This window comes from Antedon bifida, chromosome 10, assembly GCF_963402885.1.
Source record: "Antedon bifida chromosome 10, ecAntBifi1.1, whole genome shotgun sequence".
NCBI classification, from domain to species: domain Eukaryota; kingdom Metazoa; phylum Echinodermata; class Crinoidea; order Comatulida; family Antedonidae; genus Antedon; species Antedon bifida.
In genome coordinates this window covers 7111815-7128676 of record NC_136235.1, presented here as the reverse complement: position 1 = coordinate 7128676, position 16862 = coordinate 7111815, and the positions used below count along the sequence as shown (strand labels likewise).

The following is a 16862-nucleotide window of genomic DNA, read 5'->3' as shown; positions in this document are numbered from 1 at the left end:
ATAGTTTTTTGTTAGTTGTGACCTTGACCTATGACCTTTCCCCCTCAAATTTCCCCCTCGAACTCGTCCGAGCTTTTGGGGAATAGATCATTGTGTCCAAGTGATAATCGGATAAAAACTGTGGCCTCCAGGCTGTTCACAGACACACACACAAACACACACACACACACAAACATACAGGGGTGAAAACATAACCTCCTTGGCGGAGGTAATAATCGTATGTGATACTATGCAACGAAAATGGAGGTTATGTCCGGCAATCAAAACCTGCCGAATCTTATAAAGTGCGACGTAAGAATCGTATGTGATAATACGCATACAGAATGGAAGTGATGTCCGGCGATCAAAACCAGTCAAATCTTATAAAGTGTGACGTAACAATCGTATGTGATAATACGCAACGAAAATTGAAGCGATGTCCGGCGATTAAAACCAGTGAAATCTTATAAAGTGCGACGTCAGAATCGTATGTGATAATACGCATACAAACTGAAAGCGATGTCCGGCGATCAAAACCAGTAAAATTTTATAAAGTGTGACGTAGCAATCGTATGTGATAATACGCATACCAAATGGAAGCGATGTCCGGCGATCAAAACCAGTCAAATCTTATAAAGTGTGACGTAGCAATCGTATGTGATAATACGCATACAAAATGGAAGCAATGTCCGGCGATTAAAACTAGTCAAATCTTATAAAGTGTGACGTAGCAATCGTATGTGATAATACGAATACAAAATGGAAGTGTTGTCCGGCGATCAAAACCAGTCAAATCTTATAAAGTGTGACGTAGCAATCGTATGTGATAATACGCATACAAAATGGAAGCGATGTCCGGCGATCAAAACCAGTCAAATTTTATAAAGTGTGACGTAGCAATCGTATGTGATAATACGCATACCAAATGGAAGTGCTGTCCGGCGATCAAAACCAGTCAAATCTTATAAAGTGTGACGTAGCAATCGTATGTGATAATACGCATACAAAATGGAAGCAATGTCCGGCGATTAAAACTAGTCAAATCTTATAAAGTGTGACGTAGCAATCGTATGTGATAATACGAATACAAAATGGAAGTGTTGTCCGGCGATCAAAACCAGTCAAATCTTATAAAGTGTGACGTAGCAATCGTATGTGATAATACGCATACAAAATGGAAGCGATATCCGGCGATTAAAACTAGTCAAATCTTATAAAGTGTGACGTAACAATCGTATGTGATAATACGCATACAAAATTGAAGCGATGTCCGGCGATTAAAACCAGTCAAATCTTATAAAGTGTGACGTAACAATCGTATGTGATAATACGCATACAAAATGGAAGCGATGTCCGGCGATCAAAACCAGTCAAATCTTATAAAGTGTGACGTAACAATCGTATGTGATAATACGCATACAAAATGGAAGTGATGTCCGGCGATTAAAACCAGCCAAATCTTATAAAGTGTGACGTAGCAATCATATGTGATAATACGCATACAAAATGAAAGCGATGTCCGGCGATTAAAACCAGTCAAATCTTATAAAGTGTGACGTAACAATCGTATATGTGATAATACGCAACGAAAATGGAAGCGATGTCCGGCGATTAAAACCAGTCAAATTTTATAAAGTGTGACGTAACAATCGTATGTGATAATACGCATACAAAATGGAAGCGATGTCCGGCGATCAAAACCAGCCAAATCTTATAAAGTGTGACGTAGCAATCGTATGTGATAATACGCATACAAAATGGAAGCGATGTCCGGCGATTAAAACTAGTCAAATCTTATAAAGTGTGACGTAGCAATCGTATGTGATAATACGAATACAAAATGGAAGTGTTGTCCGGCGATCAAAACCAGTCAAATCTTATAAAGTGTGACGTAGCAATCGTATGTGATAATACGCATACAAAATGGAAGCGATGTCCGGCGATCAAAACCAGTCAAATTTTATAAAGTGTGACGTAGCAATCGTATGTGATAATACGCATACCAAATGGAAGTGCTGTCCGGCGATCAAAACCAGTCAAATCTTATAAAGTGTGACGTAGCAATCGGATGTGATAATACGCATACAAAATGGAAGCAATGTCCGGCGATTAAAACTAGTCAAATCTTATAAAGTGTGACGTAGCAATCGTATGTGATAATACGAATACAAAATGGAAGTGTTGTCCGGCGATCAAAACCAGTCAAATCTTATAAAGTGTGACGTAGCAATCGTATGTGATAATACGCATACAAAATGGAAGCGATATCCGGCGATTAAAACTAGTCAAATCTTATAAAGTGTGACGTAACAATCGTATGTGATACTACGCATACAAAATTGAAGCGATGTCCGGCGATTAAAACCAGTCAAATCTTATAAAGTGTGACGTAACAATCGTATGTGATAATACGCATACAAAATGGAAGCGATGTCCGGCGATCAAAACCAGTCAAATCTTATAAAGTGTGACGTAACAATCGTATGTGATAATACGCATACAAAATGGAAGTGATGTCCGGCGATTAAAACCAGACAAATCTTATAAAGTGTGACGTAGCAATCATATGTGATAATACGCATACAAAATGAAAGCGATGTCCGGCGATTAAAACCAGTCAAATCTTATAAAGTGTGACGTAACAATCGTATATGTGATAATACGCAACGAAAATGGAAGCGATGTCCGGCGATTAAAACCAGTCAAATTTTATAAAGTGTGACGTAACAATCGTATGTGATAATACGCATACAAAATGGAAGCGATGTCCGGCGATCAAAACCAGCCAAATCTTATAAAGTGTTACGTAGCAATCGTATGTGATAATACGAATACAAAATGGAAGCGATGTCCGGCGATTAATAGTAAAATCTTATAAAGTGTGACGTAACAATCGTATGTGATAATACGCATACAAAATTGAAGCGATGTCCGGCGATTAAAACCAGTCAAATCTTATAAAGTGTGACGTAACAATCGTATGTGATAATACGCATACAAAATGGAAGCGATGTCCGGCGATCAAAACCAGCCAAATCTTATAAAGTGCGACGTAAGAATCGTATGTGATAATACACATACAGAGTGGAAGTGATGTCCGGCGATCAAAACCAGTCAAATCTTATAAAGTGTGACGTAGCAATCATATGTAATAATTCGCATACAGAATGGAAGTGATGTCCGGCGATTAAAACCAGTCAATTTTATAAAGTGTGACGTAACAATCGTATGTGATAATACGCATACATAATGGAAGCGATGTCCGGCGATCAAAACCAGCCAAATCTTATAAAGTCTGACGTAGCAATCATATGTGATAATACGCATACAAAATGGAAGCGATGTCCGGCGATTAATAGTAAAATCTAATAAAGTGTGACGTAACAATCGTATGTGATAATACGCATACAAAATTGAAGCGATGTCCGGCGATTAAAACCAGTCAAATCTTATAAAGTGTGACGTAACAATCGTATGTGATAATACGCATACAAAATGGAAGCGATGTCCGGCGATCAAAACCAGCCAAATCTTATAAAGTGCGACGTAAGAATCGTATGTGATAATACGCATACAGAATGGAAGTGAAGTCCGGCGATCAAAACCAGTCAAATCTTATAAAGTGTGACGTAGCGATCGTATGTAATAATTCGCATACAGAATGGAAGTGATGTCCGGCGATTAAAACCAGTCAAATCTTATAAAGTGTGACGTAACAATCGTATGTGATAATACGCATACAAAATGGAAGCGATGTCCGGCGATCAAAACCAGCCAAATCTTATAAAGTGTGACGTAGCAATCGTATGTGATAATACGTACGCATGCAAAATGGAAGCGATGTCCGGCGATCAAAACCAGCCAAATCTTATAAAGTGTGACGTAGCAATCGTATGTGATAATACGCATACAAAATGGAAGCGATGTCCGGCGATCAAAACCAGCCAAATCTTATAAAGTGTGACGTAGCAATCGTATGTGATAATACGTACGCATGCAAAATGGAAGCGATGTCCGGCGATCAAAACCAGTCAAATCTTATAAAGTGTGACGTAGCAATCGTATGTGATAATACGCATACAGAATGGAGGTGATGTCCGGCGATCAAAACCAGTGAAATCTTATAAAGTGTGACGTCGTATGTGATAATACGCATACAGAATGGAAGTGATGTCCGGCGATCAAAACCAGTCAAATCTTATAAAGTGTGACGTAGCAATCGTATATGATAATACGCATACAGAATGGAAGCCATGTCCGGCGATCAAAACCAGTCAAATCTTATAATATTTCAATAAAACATTATAGAATAATAAATGTTGTAAAATAAGGATGGTTAGACCTAGCCATACATTCTGAAAAGGTCCCTGATTAATTATAATGCCCTACTATATTATAATATATATTACAAATGATAAATATTAAGAGAAGCAATCATACCAATTATACTGGAACCCGAACTGAAATCCGAACTGGAACTCGAACCGGAATTTGAACCAACATCAGCACAACTAGAAAACGATAACTCCACCAATATTATTACCACTTTAAAGACAAACATCTTCTTACGCAATTCAGTACCGTGGTGTGCGTAGTAAACTTTGTCTCCGAAAGTCATCTCAACGTTTGACATAATATTGTTTCTTTTAGTGTTGTTGCAAAAGAGTTTTAAATAATTTAGATAAATCAGTTCACCAGGTGTATTACTTTGCTAATGGTTGATATTAATATTTAATTGTTTTGTTCGAATAAGTAATTACATATATAGATAAGATAAACAGTAATGAATGTGAATTGACTATAAAAATTATGTACTATTGATTATTTTCTAAGAAAGGGTATAAAAAGGTTTTTTAGAACGAAGGATAAATGAAATTGAAGGTAACATAATTGTTTAAGAATGTTTGCAAGAATTGAACATTCTAAATGAGAAAATGAATATAATGGGAATATAACAGGAGTATTAGTTAGACACTGGTAGTGTACTAACCCTTATTTACTTATGTATTTTATGCATATAATGCATAATATATATGTATATGAAGAGAGACACACACCAAACCAAAGAGAGAAAAAACTATTTGATTTAGTTTCATACTTAATGGGAAACAAGTTGATGAATGTAAGGTCTATGTTATAGACGGAGTTTTACTGAATATTAATAAAAAGATAGATATTTTGGCACATATGGCGTTTCATACGTATGCTACTTGACTTGAAACTATTTCAGACAAACATCGAAATAGCCAACTTGTGGACTAACATAAAAACGACAGACTTGGGACAAGTCTAGTTACACACTTACTATTGACAAAGATCTTATGCCAGACAATAAATTGTACACACTTTTACTTAAATATTATTTTTGACATCGTAACTTTCATTAGCCTATAATAACCAGGCACGAAAAAGCTCATTCAAACCACAGTTGTTGTTCAGTGTAGTGTAAAAAGGTAATAATTCAATATATATTGCGTTATCATCATCTTATAGAGTAATGGTAACTAGTTATGTCAAAAAAATAAAAGGTTCGAAATTTGGTCATTTTTCGCCACTTAATTATCTAGCGGCCGCCACTTAATTATCTGGCGGCCGCCACCTAATTATCTGGCCCGTCACGTGACATGTACGTGCATTGGATCAGAGGCGATGTTGCATGATTGCATTGCCTGCCTTTTATTGCATGCAACATCGCACTTGTGGCCCGAACGGGCTTCCGTAAATATTGCCATATATGCGCATATATTGCGTTATCATCACATTATAGAGTCATAGTAACTGTATTTATGTCAAAAAATAAAAGGGTCGAAATTTGGTCATTTTTCGAAAATATTGCCAAAATATCGACCTTTTAAAATTTAATTATTATGCAATAATATTGCCATATATGTACATATGTTGCGTTATCATCATCTTATAGAGTCATAGTAACCAGTTATGTCACAAAATCACCCAAAATAAGATCTTTTTAAAATGCATTTAATATGCTCTAATATTTCTATATATGCATGTATATTTCCATACTTTCCATACTTTTTCTCAAAACAGAAAAAGGTCGAAATTGTATGCGATTCTGCGCATGTCAATGTAATGTCAACAAGGGTCGAAATTTTTCGCATGTCAATTTTTCGAAAATTTCTATACTAATAGTAGATAGAATTTTTTTTAATAACATAATATAATATATAGGCGCATACTACGACAATATTATGGCGTAATTTAATTTTTTAATTTCAACCTTTTTGTTTTGTTGACATAAATGATTAATATGACTCCATAAGACAATGATAACTTAATATTATGTGCATATTGTACTATTATATTATCGTTTTTTTCCTTCCAAAGAGGCCTACAAAAGGTCAAACAAAATGTAATATTCGTTACAAAAATCGGACAATAACAATATGAGGTTTATACAGTTGAACCTCCCGTAAGCGACCACCCTCGGGACCGGAAAACTGGCCGCGTACGGGATTATAACTCCGATATAACTTTGATAGGTCTCAGGGCGATATCCGATATAATGACAAGTCAATCTGTAAGATTGTATTTAACTCTGATTGAGAAAAGAGTGAGTGAATAATACAATTGTCGCAATACATATTGCGCACTTTAATGTAAATTATGCTAAACATACTTGTATGCCCAATGAGTATGCCACTGCCAAGGCTCTGTTTACACACGGTCACCAATCACAGACATAAATAAATTATGCTAAACATACTTGTATGCCCAATGAGTATGCCACTGCCAAGGCTCTATTTACACACGGTCAAAAATCACAGGCATAAATAAATTATGCTAAACATATTTGTATGCCTAATGAGTATGCCACTGTCAAAACTCTGTTTACACACGGTCACCAATCACAGGCATAAATAAATTCCCTGTTCACACCCACAAAATTACTGACGTCATTTTACCGGTAACCCTGATTTGCAATACATACTAGGGCTGATCAAAATCGTATAATAATATAAAATAACAAAAATAAAAATATAGGACCGAAAGAAAAATTGATAATTTTCTTTATATATAAGTTTCATAAACAAATAATTGTTTGTAACCCATCTATTGCTCGTTACAAAAAACTGTTAATTAATCTACAATTATGACTCAGTTACTGAATTTAATAATTAATATGGGGTCACTTGGGGGTCATATTGAGCGCATGTGGTCAGTATTGTATAGGTGGCAAAGTATTTGTTCATGTTTTAAAAACAATGGCAACAATTAAACAAGAAATATGAAAATTCAGAAATAAATAAAATAAAGATTTTCAGAATTATACTTTAAAAAAAATGAAAATTTCCTAAAATGTGTTTATACTATGACCATAACAAAAAATAACAACTGTATGAGAGACGTTAGCTATTCCTTATTTGTTTTAATGTATATACATAAAGTTGAACCCCCTCCTTTGGGACACCCCTATTTAGGGGACACCCCCATATAAACTCACTTTCTACAGAATTACTAGCATGATCGACAACAGGAGGATTTCTCTCAGATATTTAAACAACTCAATTACAATTTTAATTTGATTACATTAAATTAATCGTAACTCTATCCATATAAAATGATTTAATATATGTTGTTTCAAGATATATTTCCTCCTCTGAAAATGTGTGAGGAAAACAATGATTTTGGGTGACAATTACAATTTTTATAATTCATTGGTAACAAATATTATTAACTAAAAACCATTTTTCTACATCCTGTAAATTATGATATTTCTGATATTTTTAATGTCGCTATGATTAAATATCTTTATATGTTCTTCTTTTTCAGATGAATATGTTTAGTTCTTAAAAGAGCTAACATGTATATATATATATATATATATATATATCTTTATTTGTCACAGTTAGCTTCACAGACTTCCCTGCAAATATAAAAAAGTATAGCAGAAATAAATTTATTTCGCACTTAATCAAAATTTAATCAAAGATTTTATACAAATAAAGGCATCTACAACATATAATAATTGGTAAATAATTGCTTTAAAAAAAATAAAATTGTCAATTTTAATAAAAAAAACCTTGAATTTGTGGCACATACTCGACTGCGGCGCTTACTGGACTGTGGCGCTTACTGGACTGTGGCGCTTACTGGACTGCGTCGCTTACTGGACGGTGGCACTTTGTGGATTTTGGCGTTTACTTGACTGTGGCGCTTACTTGTGTGGTGCGTACTGGACTGTGGCGCTTACTGTGGATTGTGGCGTTTACTGGACTGCGGCGCTTAGTGGACTGTGGCGCTTACTGGACTGCGGCGCTTACTGGACTGTGGCGCTTACTAGACTGTGGCGCTTACTGGACTGTGGCGCTTACTGGACGGTGGCACTTTGTGGATTTTGGCGTTTACTTGACTGTGGCGCTTAATTGTGTGGTGCGTACTGGACTGTGGCGCTTACTGGACTGTTGCGCTTACTAGACTGTTGCGCTTACTAGACTGTGGCGCTTACTAGACTGTGGCGCTTACTGGACTGTGGCGCTTTCTGGATTGCAGAGCTTACTGTTGCGCTTTGTGGATGACTACTTACAAATGGATCTGTATTTTGCTGTGTTGGTGGTCTATGTATTTGCTGTGCTCCTGCTGCATTGTATGCCATACTTGTTCTCATTCCCTAAAATAAAGAAGTAATCACCACTTGTTATATATTATATTAATCAGTTATGTCCCATTCACACAAGCACACATTTTTGTCCGCACTGTTTTTTTTTTGTCTGCATTTAGTGTGTGCCATTTAATGTTGTCACAAATATTTTACGCATCGTACCCTAGGTCACATGGTCTGCATGGGCAACCTATGTGTGTATCACTCAAAAAAACCAAGCGTAAAGTATGCATAAACTATGATCGCCTATGTTATGAAGTAGTCGTAAAATGCATGTCATTTCCCGCAATAACATGCACGACTGCAGCCATGGTGCGCATCATTGCACCTTTCAGGAATATGGATGAAGTCGCACATTTGTGCATGCATTTCATGAAATGTCCCGAAACTTTCCGCAAAATGGCACACATGATTCCCACATTGTAATGCACTCAATACGGGGCAGTGCAGGACCAATATTCGTGTCAACATAGCTTTACTTTATAAAATCATGAACATTCTTTGTATAAATTTATCTATTTTGTCATATTGAATTGATTGGTATTGACAAACTTTTTTCAATAACGAACGAAGGATTTTGAATCATTGTAACTTTATTGTACAAATACATTTACATGACAAAAGGATCATGGGAAATAAGCTATATATTAATTATTATTATTTTGTTATATCTACAAAACTGTAAATTCAGAAATTATGTAGGAAATGAGACATACCATTTGTTGATGGAGTTGCGATAATTATTTTAATTGATGTTTTATTGGGGAGTTGTTCCAGGCGTTTATTCAAATAAATACCATCCTAATTGGTATAATTAATACATTATTCCGCGACACAGTGAGCCGTTTTGGCCTAAGAAGGAAGACGTTTTAGACGGCTTGCAACATGGGCAGAAGTATACCAGGGTCCTGACGGGACACAGATAGCGCATAGTATACATAAGTCCTGGCAGCTTACTCAACATGTCGGCTATCAGGGTTTCATTCGATTTCAAACAGAAGCTCTTATCATCAATTCTCTCGATGTAATTTTATATAATTATTTCCCACAATTTACTCCTATGTTTTATGAATATATTTAATTTGATATTTATGTACTACAGTACTATAACTTCACATGCGCGGTCCGAAAATAAACAAAAAATCAAATTGGCTATCGCCACCAAGCACCAACGGCCAACTTATTTGAAACAGGGAGTTGTTTTACAACTCTCTTGTTGAAACCAACCATGCAGGGAACTTGCAAGGTGATTGACACACCTTACCATGAACCCGGAAATTACTTACCGCGCGTAGAGTTCAAATTTACCGATTGAAATCATAAAATTTCTTATAAAACCCTTTATAATATCTTCCTAAGATAGAAATATGGAACAATATCGTAATAGTGGAAACTAATGTTTCACGGTGGTACATCTGAGATAGATAAGGTAGGTATCCAAGGCGGAGATTAGTACCGAAGTTTTTACATTGTGCTCGCCTATGTCAGAATTAACCATAATTTATATATAGATTGCCTTATCTTATTCAGTACTGGATTTTCATCTACAAAATGTAAAAAAAAGTAATAGAATATGCTCGAATATTTCACTAAAATCATAGTTATCACTTCTTTGAACTATAAAATATTAACATCAATTTATTTATATTCCATATTACAAGGAAAGATTAAAAGTACAGTAAAAAAAAAGGATTATTTTCAAGGGTTAACAAATTAATATATTAAAATTAATATGATCACACGCAATAACTGGAAAAAAAATGATTAAAATAACTCTTTATACACAATATGTGCAGATATTGCTGAGGAATGATAATAGGTCCATCCCTTCCATGCACTATATAGAGGTAATAATTAATTGCAAAGAGTCCAAGGGAGGCACACAAATAATACTATTTTAGAAGAATGTTTTCACCCACCAATCCCTGTCACATCAAAGAAATTTAAATATTTGACAACTAAGAACTTTATAAACATTTAAGACCATTAGAAAAGAAATTTTAAAAAATAAATAAATTATATTTAAAAAAAAATCATAATTATAGCACAAAAATAAACACACAATTTAATATATTTGCAGTTGATACAATATACCATACAATATACTAGAAGTTAAAAAACACGAGGAAAAATAGAAATTGTTGCAAATACAAAAATGTTTAAAAGTGACATGCTAAAATCCTAAAATAAAACCTTTAATGCAAAATTGAATAATAATTTTGAATTATTATTTATATTAATATCATACACTTGGTTCCTACTTGGATGCAACGCAAGTACGTGAGCACAACACATGTAATTTGACCAATCACTATGCAATGGATCATCCAAACTGTCGCTTGTGATTGGTCAACTCACTTGCGTTGTTCTCACATTCTTGCGCTACGTCCTAGTGGACCAGCTTTTAGGCCTAAACCTATACTTTATGATTATTATTTAGGCTTTTTTACTCTGTTATGCCTTACATTTCAAACTAACTACCAGATTTCTGACACGTTATCATTTGTAAATAAACTTTAAAATTTGTTTTAATCATGTTTGGAAGATTTGATTGAACAAAAACTTATATGATATCTTTAAAAATATTTGTTTTATATGGAATTGAATAACTTCATTAAAACTGTAAAATGGCCTATTAAAAGTCTGATTTTATAAATCTTTATTTTTCATAAATTTCAGGGACAACACATCTTTAAATACAGTAAAAAAAGTTGTAGCTTAAATTGCATTTTACATTTTTTCAAAAGTCAGTTGGTAAAAATAAGAATTTTAATAACATAAATATGGTTTAATTTAGTTTTGTTATTGGTATTGACAAACTTTTTTAAATCATTCTCAACAGTGTTTATTCAAGAACGAAGGCTTTTGAATAATTTTAATTATTCACTTGTTTACTCTTGGCTAACATTTCATAATTCATAATTATTATCCTAACAGTGTTTTCGTGACAGCACTTTTTTAATGAACTAACAAACACTTTCCTGGTAGCTGTATAAATTATTTACAGTTGCTTTTAGCAATATGAATTACACATCCGTTGCTGTAATAGCAATCAATGCAAGTCAAATCAAGATCTGAACTTTAAATTTCCAACAAAGTCTAGTAGTTTATTTGATCAAAATAAAACAACGTAAATTTGAAAATTAGATTCTCCAGACAGTAATTAAAGACACTAGGCCTATGTTTCTTTGACCTAATTTAACACCCCCCCCCCCCCCCCCCACCCCCCTGATTTGAAAAATATGGTATCATCTAGCACGTACGGCCGTACGCGCTAGATTGTTTATTCAAAAGTCTTTGAACGGACGAACCTTGTTTTTGCAGTTGAGCCTCTCATGACTTGGGATCTGTATGTCTTCCTACGCTAAGATTATATAGTTCCACATGCCATGTGCTTAATTTTTCTCGAAGATATATTTATTATAAGTGCCAAAAACCCGGGTTTTTCTCTCGATATGAGGCCTTTATTATTCAATTTTTTTAAAGAAAAAGCACACATACCATAAAAAATATTTCATTTTTGGAACAGAATATTCCGTGAGGCTCAACTACAAAACCACCATTTTGTGATATGAAGTCATCGTAAGCCAATCAAAGCTGAGATTTCTCGTGATTGGCATTGCTCACGGTTGAATGATTTTGGATTCTGGCTGATTTGATTGGTGGATGCGAATCACCCGCAGCGGAATGTTTTCTCTCCCGCGAGTGTACCATGAAGTCATACCGTCTCTTTGATCGTTACTACACAAAGTTAGAGCAATTAATTTGTCCGAATTCTGTTAAGTAAACAACTTTATATATTTTATAAGCATTTAATAACATGTTTTATTGATATTTCCATTGGTGATATATAAAATAAATTCCTAAAAAACAAAATTATATGTAATTATTTAAACAAAAAATGGCGTAGTTAATAGAATTGTCGACTGAGGCCGCAAATTGTTTTACTTCTTTCGTGGCTAAAAACGATCATTTTCGGCGATGTTTTAGACCCTGTATTTCGAAAACTACAAGTCAGATTTTCGTAATTCTTTCTTTATTGTAATATTAATACAACACAGTAACAGATAAATTAATTTGGTTTTAATTTTGAATCGTTATCCCATATAAGACAATATGACTATGCAATCCTAGAATATATATTGATCAGATGTATGTACTAGTCTGGGTTCCAGGCGGAGTTTTGTCTTAATATTAGTAAAAAGACAAATATTTTGGCATATATGGCGTTTCATACGTTTACTACTTGATTTTGTATTTTCAGACAAAAATCGCGGTCGAAATAAAAACAAATAAATAAAAAAAAAGACAATACAGACTTGGGGCAAGTCTAGTGTATGTACAGGTATTGACACTAATTTTGTCGGCAAATTGGCAGCTCCCGCCCCCCCCCCCCCCCCCAACTTCAAAATCCTGGATACGCCACTGAAGGTATACTAAATTACAAGAAGAACATAAAGAAAAATAATAATATTGAAACATGCAGTTGTATAGAGTTTATAGTACTGTACATACAAAAATATAATTTGTTGCTAAGTGCTAAGTTTAATGCTTTTTTTTATGTTTCTATTTATGTTCCTGTGAGAATTTGAATTCAAATAAAAATAAATAAATACAAACAAATGGTGCAAGTTGTACATAATACTAATAGTTGTTTCTAGTGTGTTGCTTACAAATTAAGAAATAATAAATATTTATATTGTGTAGCAATCATGTATTTGACTACTGTTGCATCCAATAATGTTTTCAGCTTTCTGTGGTGGGGCCTTGTGGGATGCTAATAGCCAAATATGGAAATAAGTTTATCCAAATGGTATAGTGTGTTTATAAATAGACAATTACGGCTATACGGGTTATCCAAAAATGATAATATTAGTATTTGTAATTAGCCAAATATGGTAATAATGTTGATAATTAAATCCTACACAGAATTTCACTGAACAAAATAATTTTATAGTATTTCTGATTTTTTTGTAATGTAAAAATGATAATATTATTATTAACACGTTGATTTCAAATGTAACATGCTTATTGACACAAAATAGTACAAGTTCGTAAAAGTCAATTACTTATTCGCCGTAGAGGGCGTAGATGCAAAAAAGTTAGAGGAACTACGGTGGCAAATGGTAAAGTAGGTCAAGGGTTATCGATACATACCAACATATTTTGAAAAAATTAAGTAGGTCAAGTGTTATAACGTTCGTAAAGCCAGTTACTTATTCGCCGTAGAGAAATCTGTTTTTTTATTTAAATATTTGTGACTGTCCCTTTAATTGAATAAGGAACTAGGAACTAGTAACCAACTTCACAGACATGCAATGACGTTCCTCGCCAAATCAAGCTATTTGCATTAAACCTTATTATATGGAAAAACGATCAACTTAACATTTATGTTTAAATAACTATCAAGAACGAAGTGTAGTCAACTATCAATTCATTTCATTCATTCATTTATTCGGTCAAAATCAACATACAATACATGATTACATAACAATGTTACAATACAAAAAGTTAAAACTTGAGACAATAAAAAAGAAGGATAAAATGTTATAAACAATCTAAAAACAATGCAAAAGTCTAAAATGATGGTTAAAAAATGGCTTAAAAATGGTTTAAAAATGGCATAAAATACAGCATTAAAAACAGAAAATCGTTCAGTACCATAGTTTAAAAAAGTCAGAAAAAAAATACAAGTTATAAAAAGACAAAAGAATATTAAAAAGCGTTTAGTTAAAAAGAGAACAGCAGAATAAAGTTATGAACATGAGAATAAAACAGTGAAGTTGATTTCGACCAGGATAGCCCAAAAAAACCAATTACCTAGGTTTATTTCCGTTGGGGTCCTGTAGTATTGTATTGTGATTTTAAATTATTTTATCCTTATTTACCGGTTTTCTCTTTTGTTCGTTAAGTATTCTTTAACCAGTTTTCTAAATATCCCAACACTCATGGTGTTTTTTATGTCGTTTGGTAATTTATTCCAGTCATTAATGGCTGTAGCATAAAAAGTTCCATCGATAGCTTTAGATGCTTTTGGCGGAATGAAGTTGAATTCACTTTGTCGTGTACCGTGGCTATGTTGGTCACACACCTTATCAAAATATTCATTTAAATACGGGGGAGCGGAATTATTTAAAATCTTATGTATTGTATTTAACTTCATTTGAGTTACTCTGTCTTCGACATTTAATAATCCTAGTTTATTCAACTCTTTCTGTCCAATATGGGTTCTTGGTCCTTCACTTAAAATATATCTAACCATATTGTTTTGCATGACTTGTAACTTATTTTTACATTTCTTTGTAGTGGCAGAATACCATGATGAACATGCATAATCGAAATTACATTGAATAAGTGCATAGCTTAAAATTTTTCTTGCATTTTCATTTAAAAAAGAAGCTTGTCGGTAAAGAAATCGTTGTCTTGCCGTAATCTTTTTAACGACTGCATTAACGATTTTTTCGCCCGACAAGGATTTATCTAATGGTATACCAAGGTAGTTTATGGAAGAGGATTCTTTTATTGGCACACCATTGCAGTGAATTGAGAAATCAGTGGCCTCCTTTAATTTAAATTTGGAACCAAATAGTATCGCTTCTGTTTTTCCTAAGTGAATTGATAGCTTATTATCAATTAGCCACTCGTTACAAGATTTCAATTCAGTGCTTAGTTTTTTGGCCAATAAGGTCGGGTCCTTTCCAGAAACCATCAGGATACTATCATCGGCATATAAAATAAGTTTACAGTTAACACTAGTCGGCATATCATTGATGTAACATAGGAACAAAAGTGGGCCTAATATACTTCCCTGAGGGACACCACATGTTATAGGGAGTAAGCTAGAGTTAACATTGTTTACACATACTAACTGTTGTCTGTTATACAGATACGATTTGAACCATTGAGTCGATCCTATACCCATTGCTTCCAGTTTACGGATCAAAATGCCATGGTCAACTGTGTCAAACGCTTTTTGGAGGTCTAGCGCTACCATACCAGTATAGTTGCCATTTGACATTTCTGTGCGAATATAGTCCGTTATATGAACTAAGCACGAATCCGTTGAATATCTACTCCTAAACCCTGATTGGAAGTCATATAAAATTTCATTTTCTCTGAGGTATTCATCAATTTGAACATAGCTCGTTCGAGTACCTTGGACATTACACTTAAAATACTAATTGGTCTATAGTTGCTTACCACAGACTTGTTGTTTTTTTTTAAAACCGGATGTACCCGTGCAATTTTGAGGTCATCAGGCACGGTTTCGTTTTGAATTGATAAATTTATAATGTGTGCGATAGGACCTTTAATGGCAATTGCACCATCGCACAAGAATCGTGCAGGAATGTTGTCTAAACCAGTACTTTTAGCTATATTTAGGCTTTGTAGCTCCTTTAGAACGAATTCCTCTGTAACGGGGATTAGGTTCATATTATTTTTGGACACTCCCTTTCTTTTCAATACATCATAGCGATCTTATCTTACACATACTTTGACTTACATAAATGCATCGGATGATCTAATTCCTCACGTAAACTTGATTACATACGATTATTGAAAACATGAACATGCTGGCCCTGTTTACGCACAATGACGGCGCGCGTGCACTACTGCTGCACGTTATGCTGCCAAGGTTGTCACGACGTTCTATCAACATCTTATTTTTACGAATAGCTCGGACATTAATTTAAACTATTAACTATATCAATCAAATCAGTAGTATAACTAAAACATACTACTTACAATTATAATCAATAAACTTCATTAAACATAACAAATACTACCAGATTTCTTCACTTCAAAATCTGCAAACATCCTCGCAATAACAACTAAGTTACCGCTTAAGCTTGGTTCCCACTAGCGACGCAACGCAAGGACGTAACGCAACAAAAGTTATTTTGACTAATCACAAGCGATGGATTATTTGAACAGTTGCTTGTCATTGGTCAACTCGTTTTCGTCTCGTTGCGTCCTAGTGGGAACCACGCTTTAACCTCTCTCCTTTGCCTGAAATTGTCCCAATAATTGTTAACAAAATTTATTTAGCGTAACGCCCGTTACATAGGTTTTATAACTACATTGCAAAGAACTTATAACACTTTTAAGTTCTTTGCTACATTGTTATAATATATCTTTCTAAAATTTGAAGTGTAGGCCCTATGTTCATTCCTGCTTTTTTTAATCATTCTTAAGTGTGTACAAAATCGGCGTATCGGCAATGCCACCTGTATTTTAACAATGGGAATGCAAATTATTCGTT

The 16862-nt window shown here is 34.1% G+C and overlaps 1 protein-coding gene across 1 annotated transcript; it reads right to left on the bottom strand.

Moving 5' to 3' along the window:
- Nucleotides 1-14483: 14483 nt before the first annotated feature.
- On the bottom strand, nucleotides 14484-15362 carry LOC144854616 (uncharacterized). The gene has a single exon (XM_078712551.1). It carries the CDS (start codon nucleotides 15360-15362, stop codon nucleotides 14484-14486), a length of 879 nt encoding a protein of 292 aa, XP_078568677.1.
- Nucleotides 15363-16862: the final 1500 nt, after the last annotated feature.

Bases quoted from the DNA above. Each gene is read 5' to 3' on its own strand.
- LOC144854616 (XM_078712551.1), bottom strand. From the start codon at position 15,362: ATGCCGACTAGTGTTAACTGTAAACTTATTTTATATGCCGATGATAGT.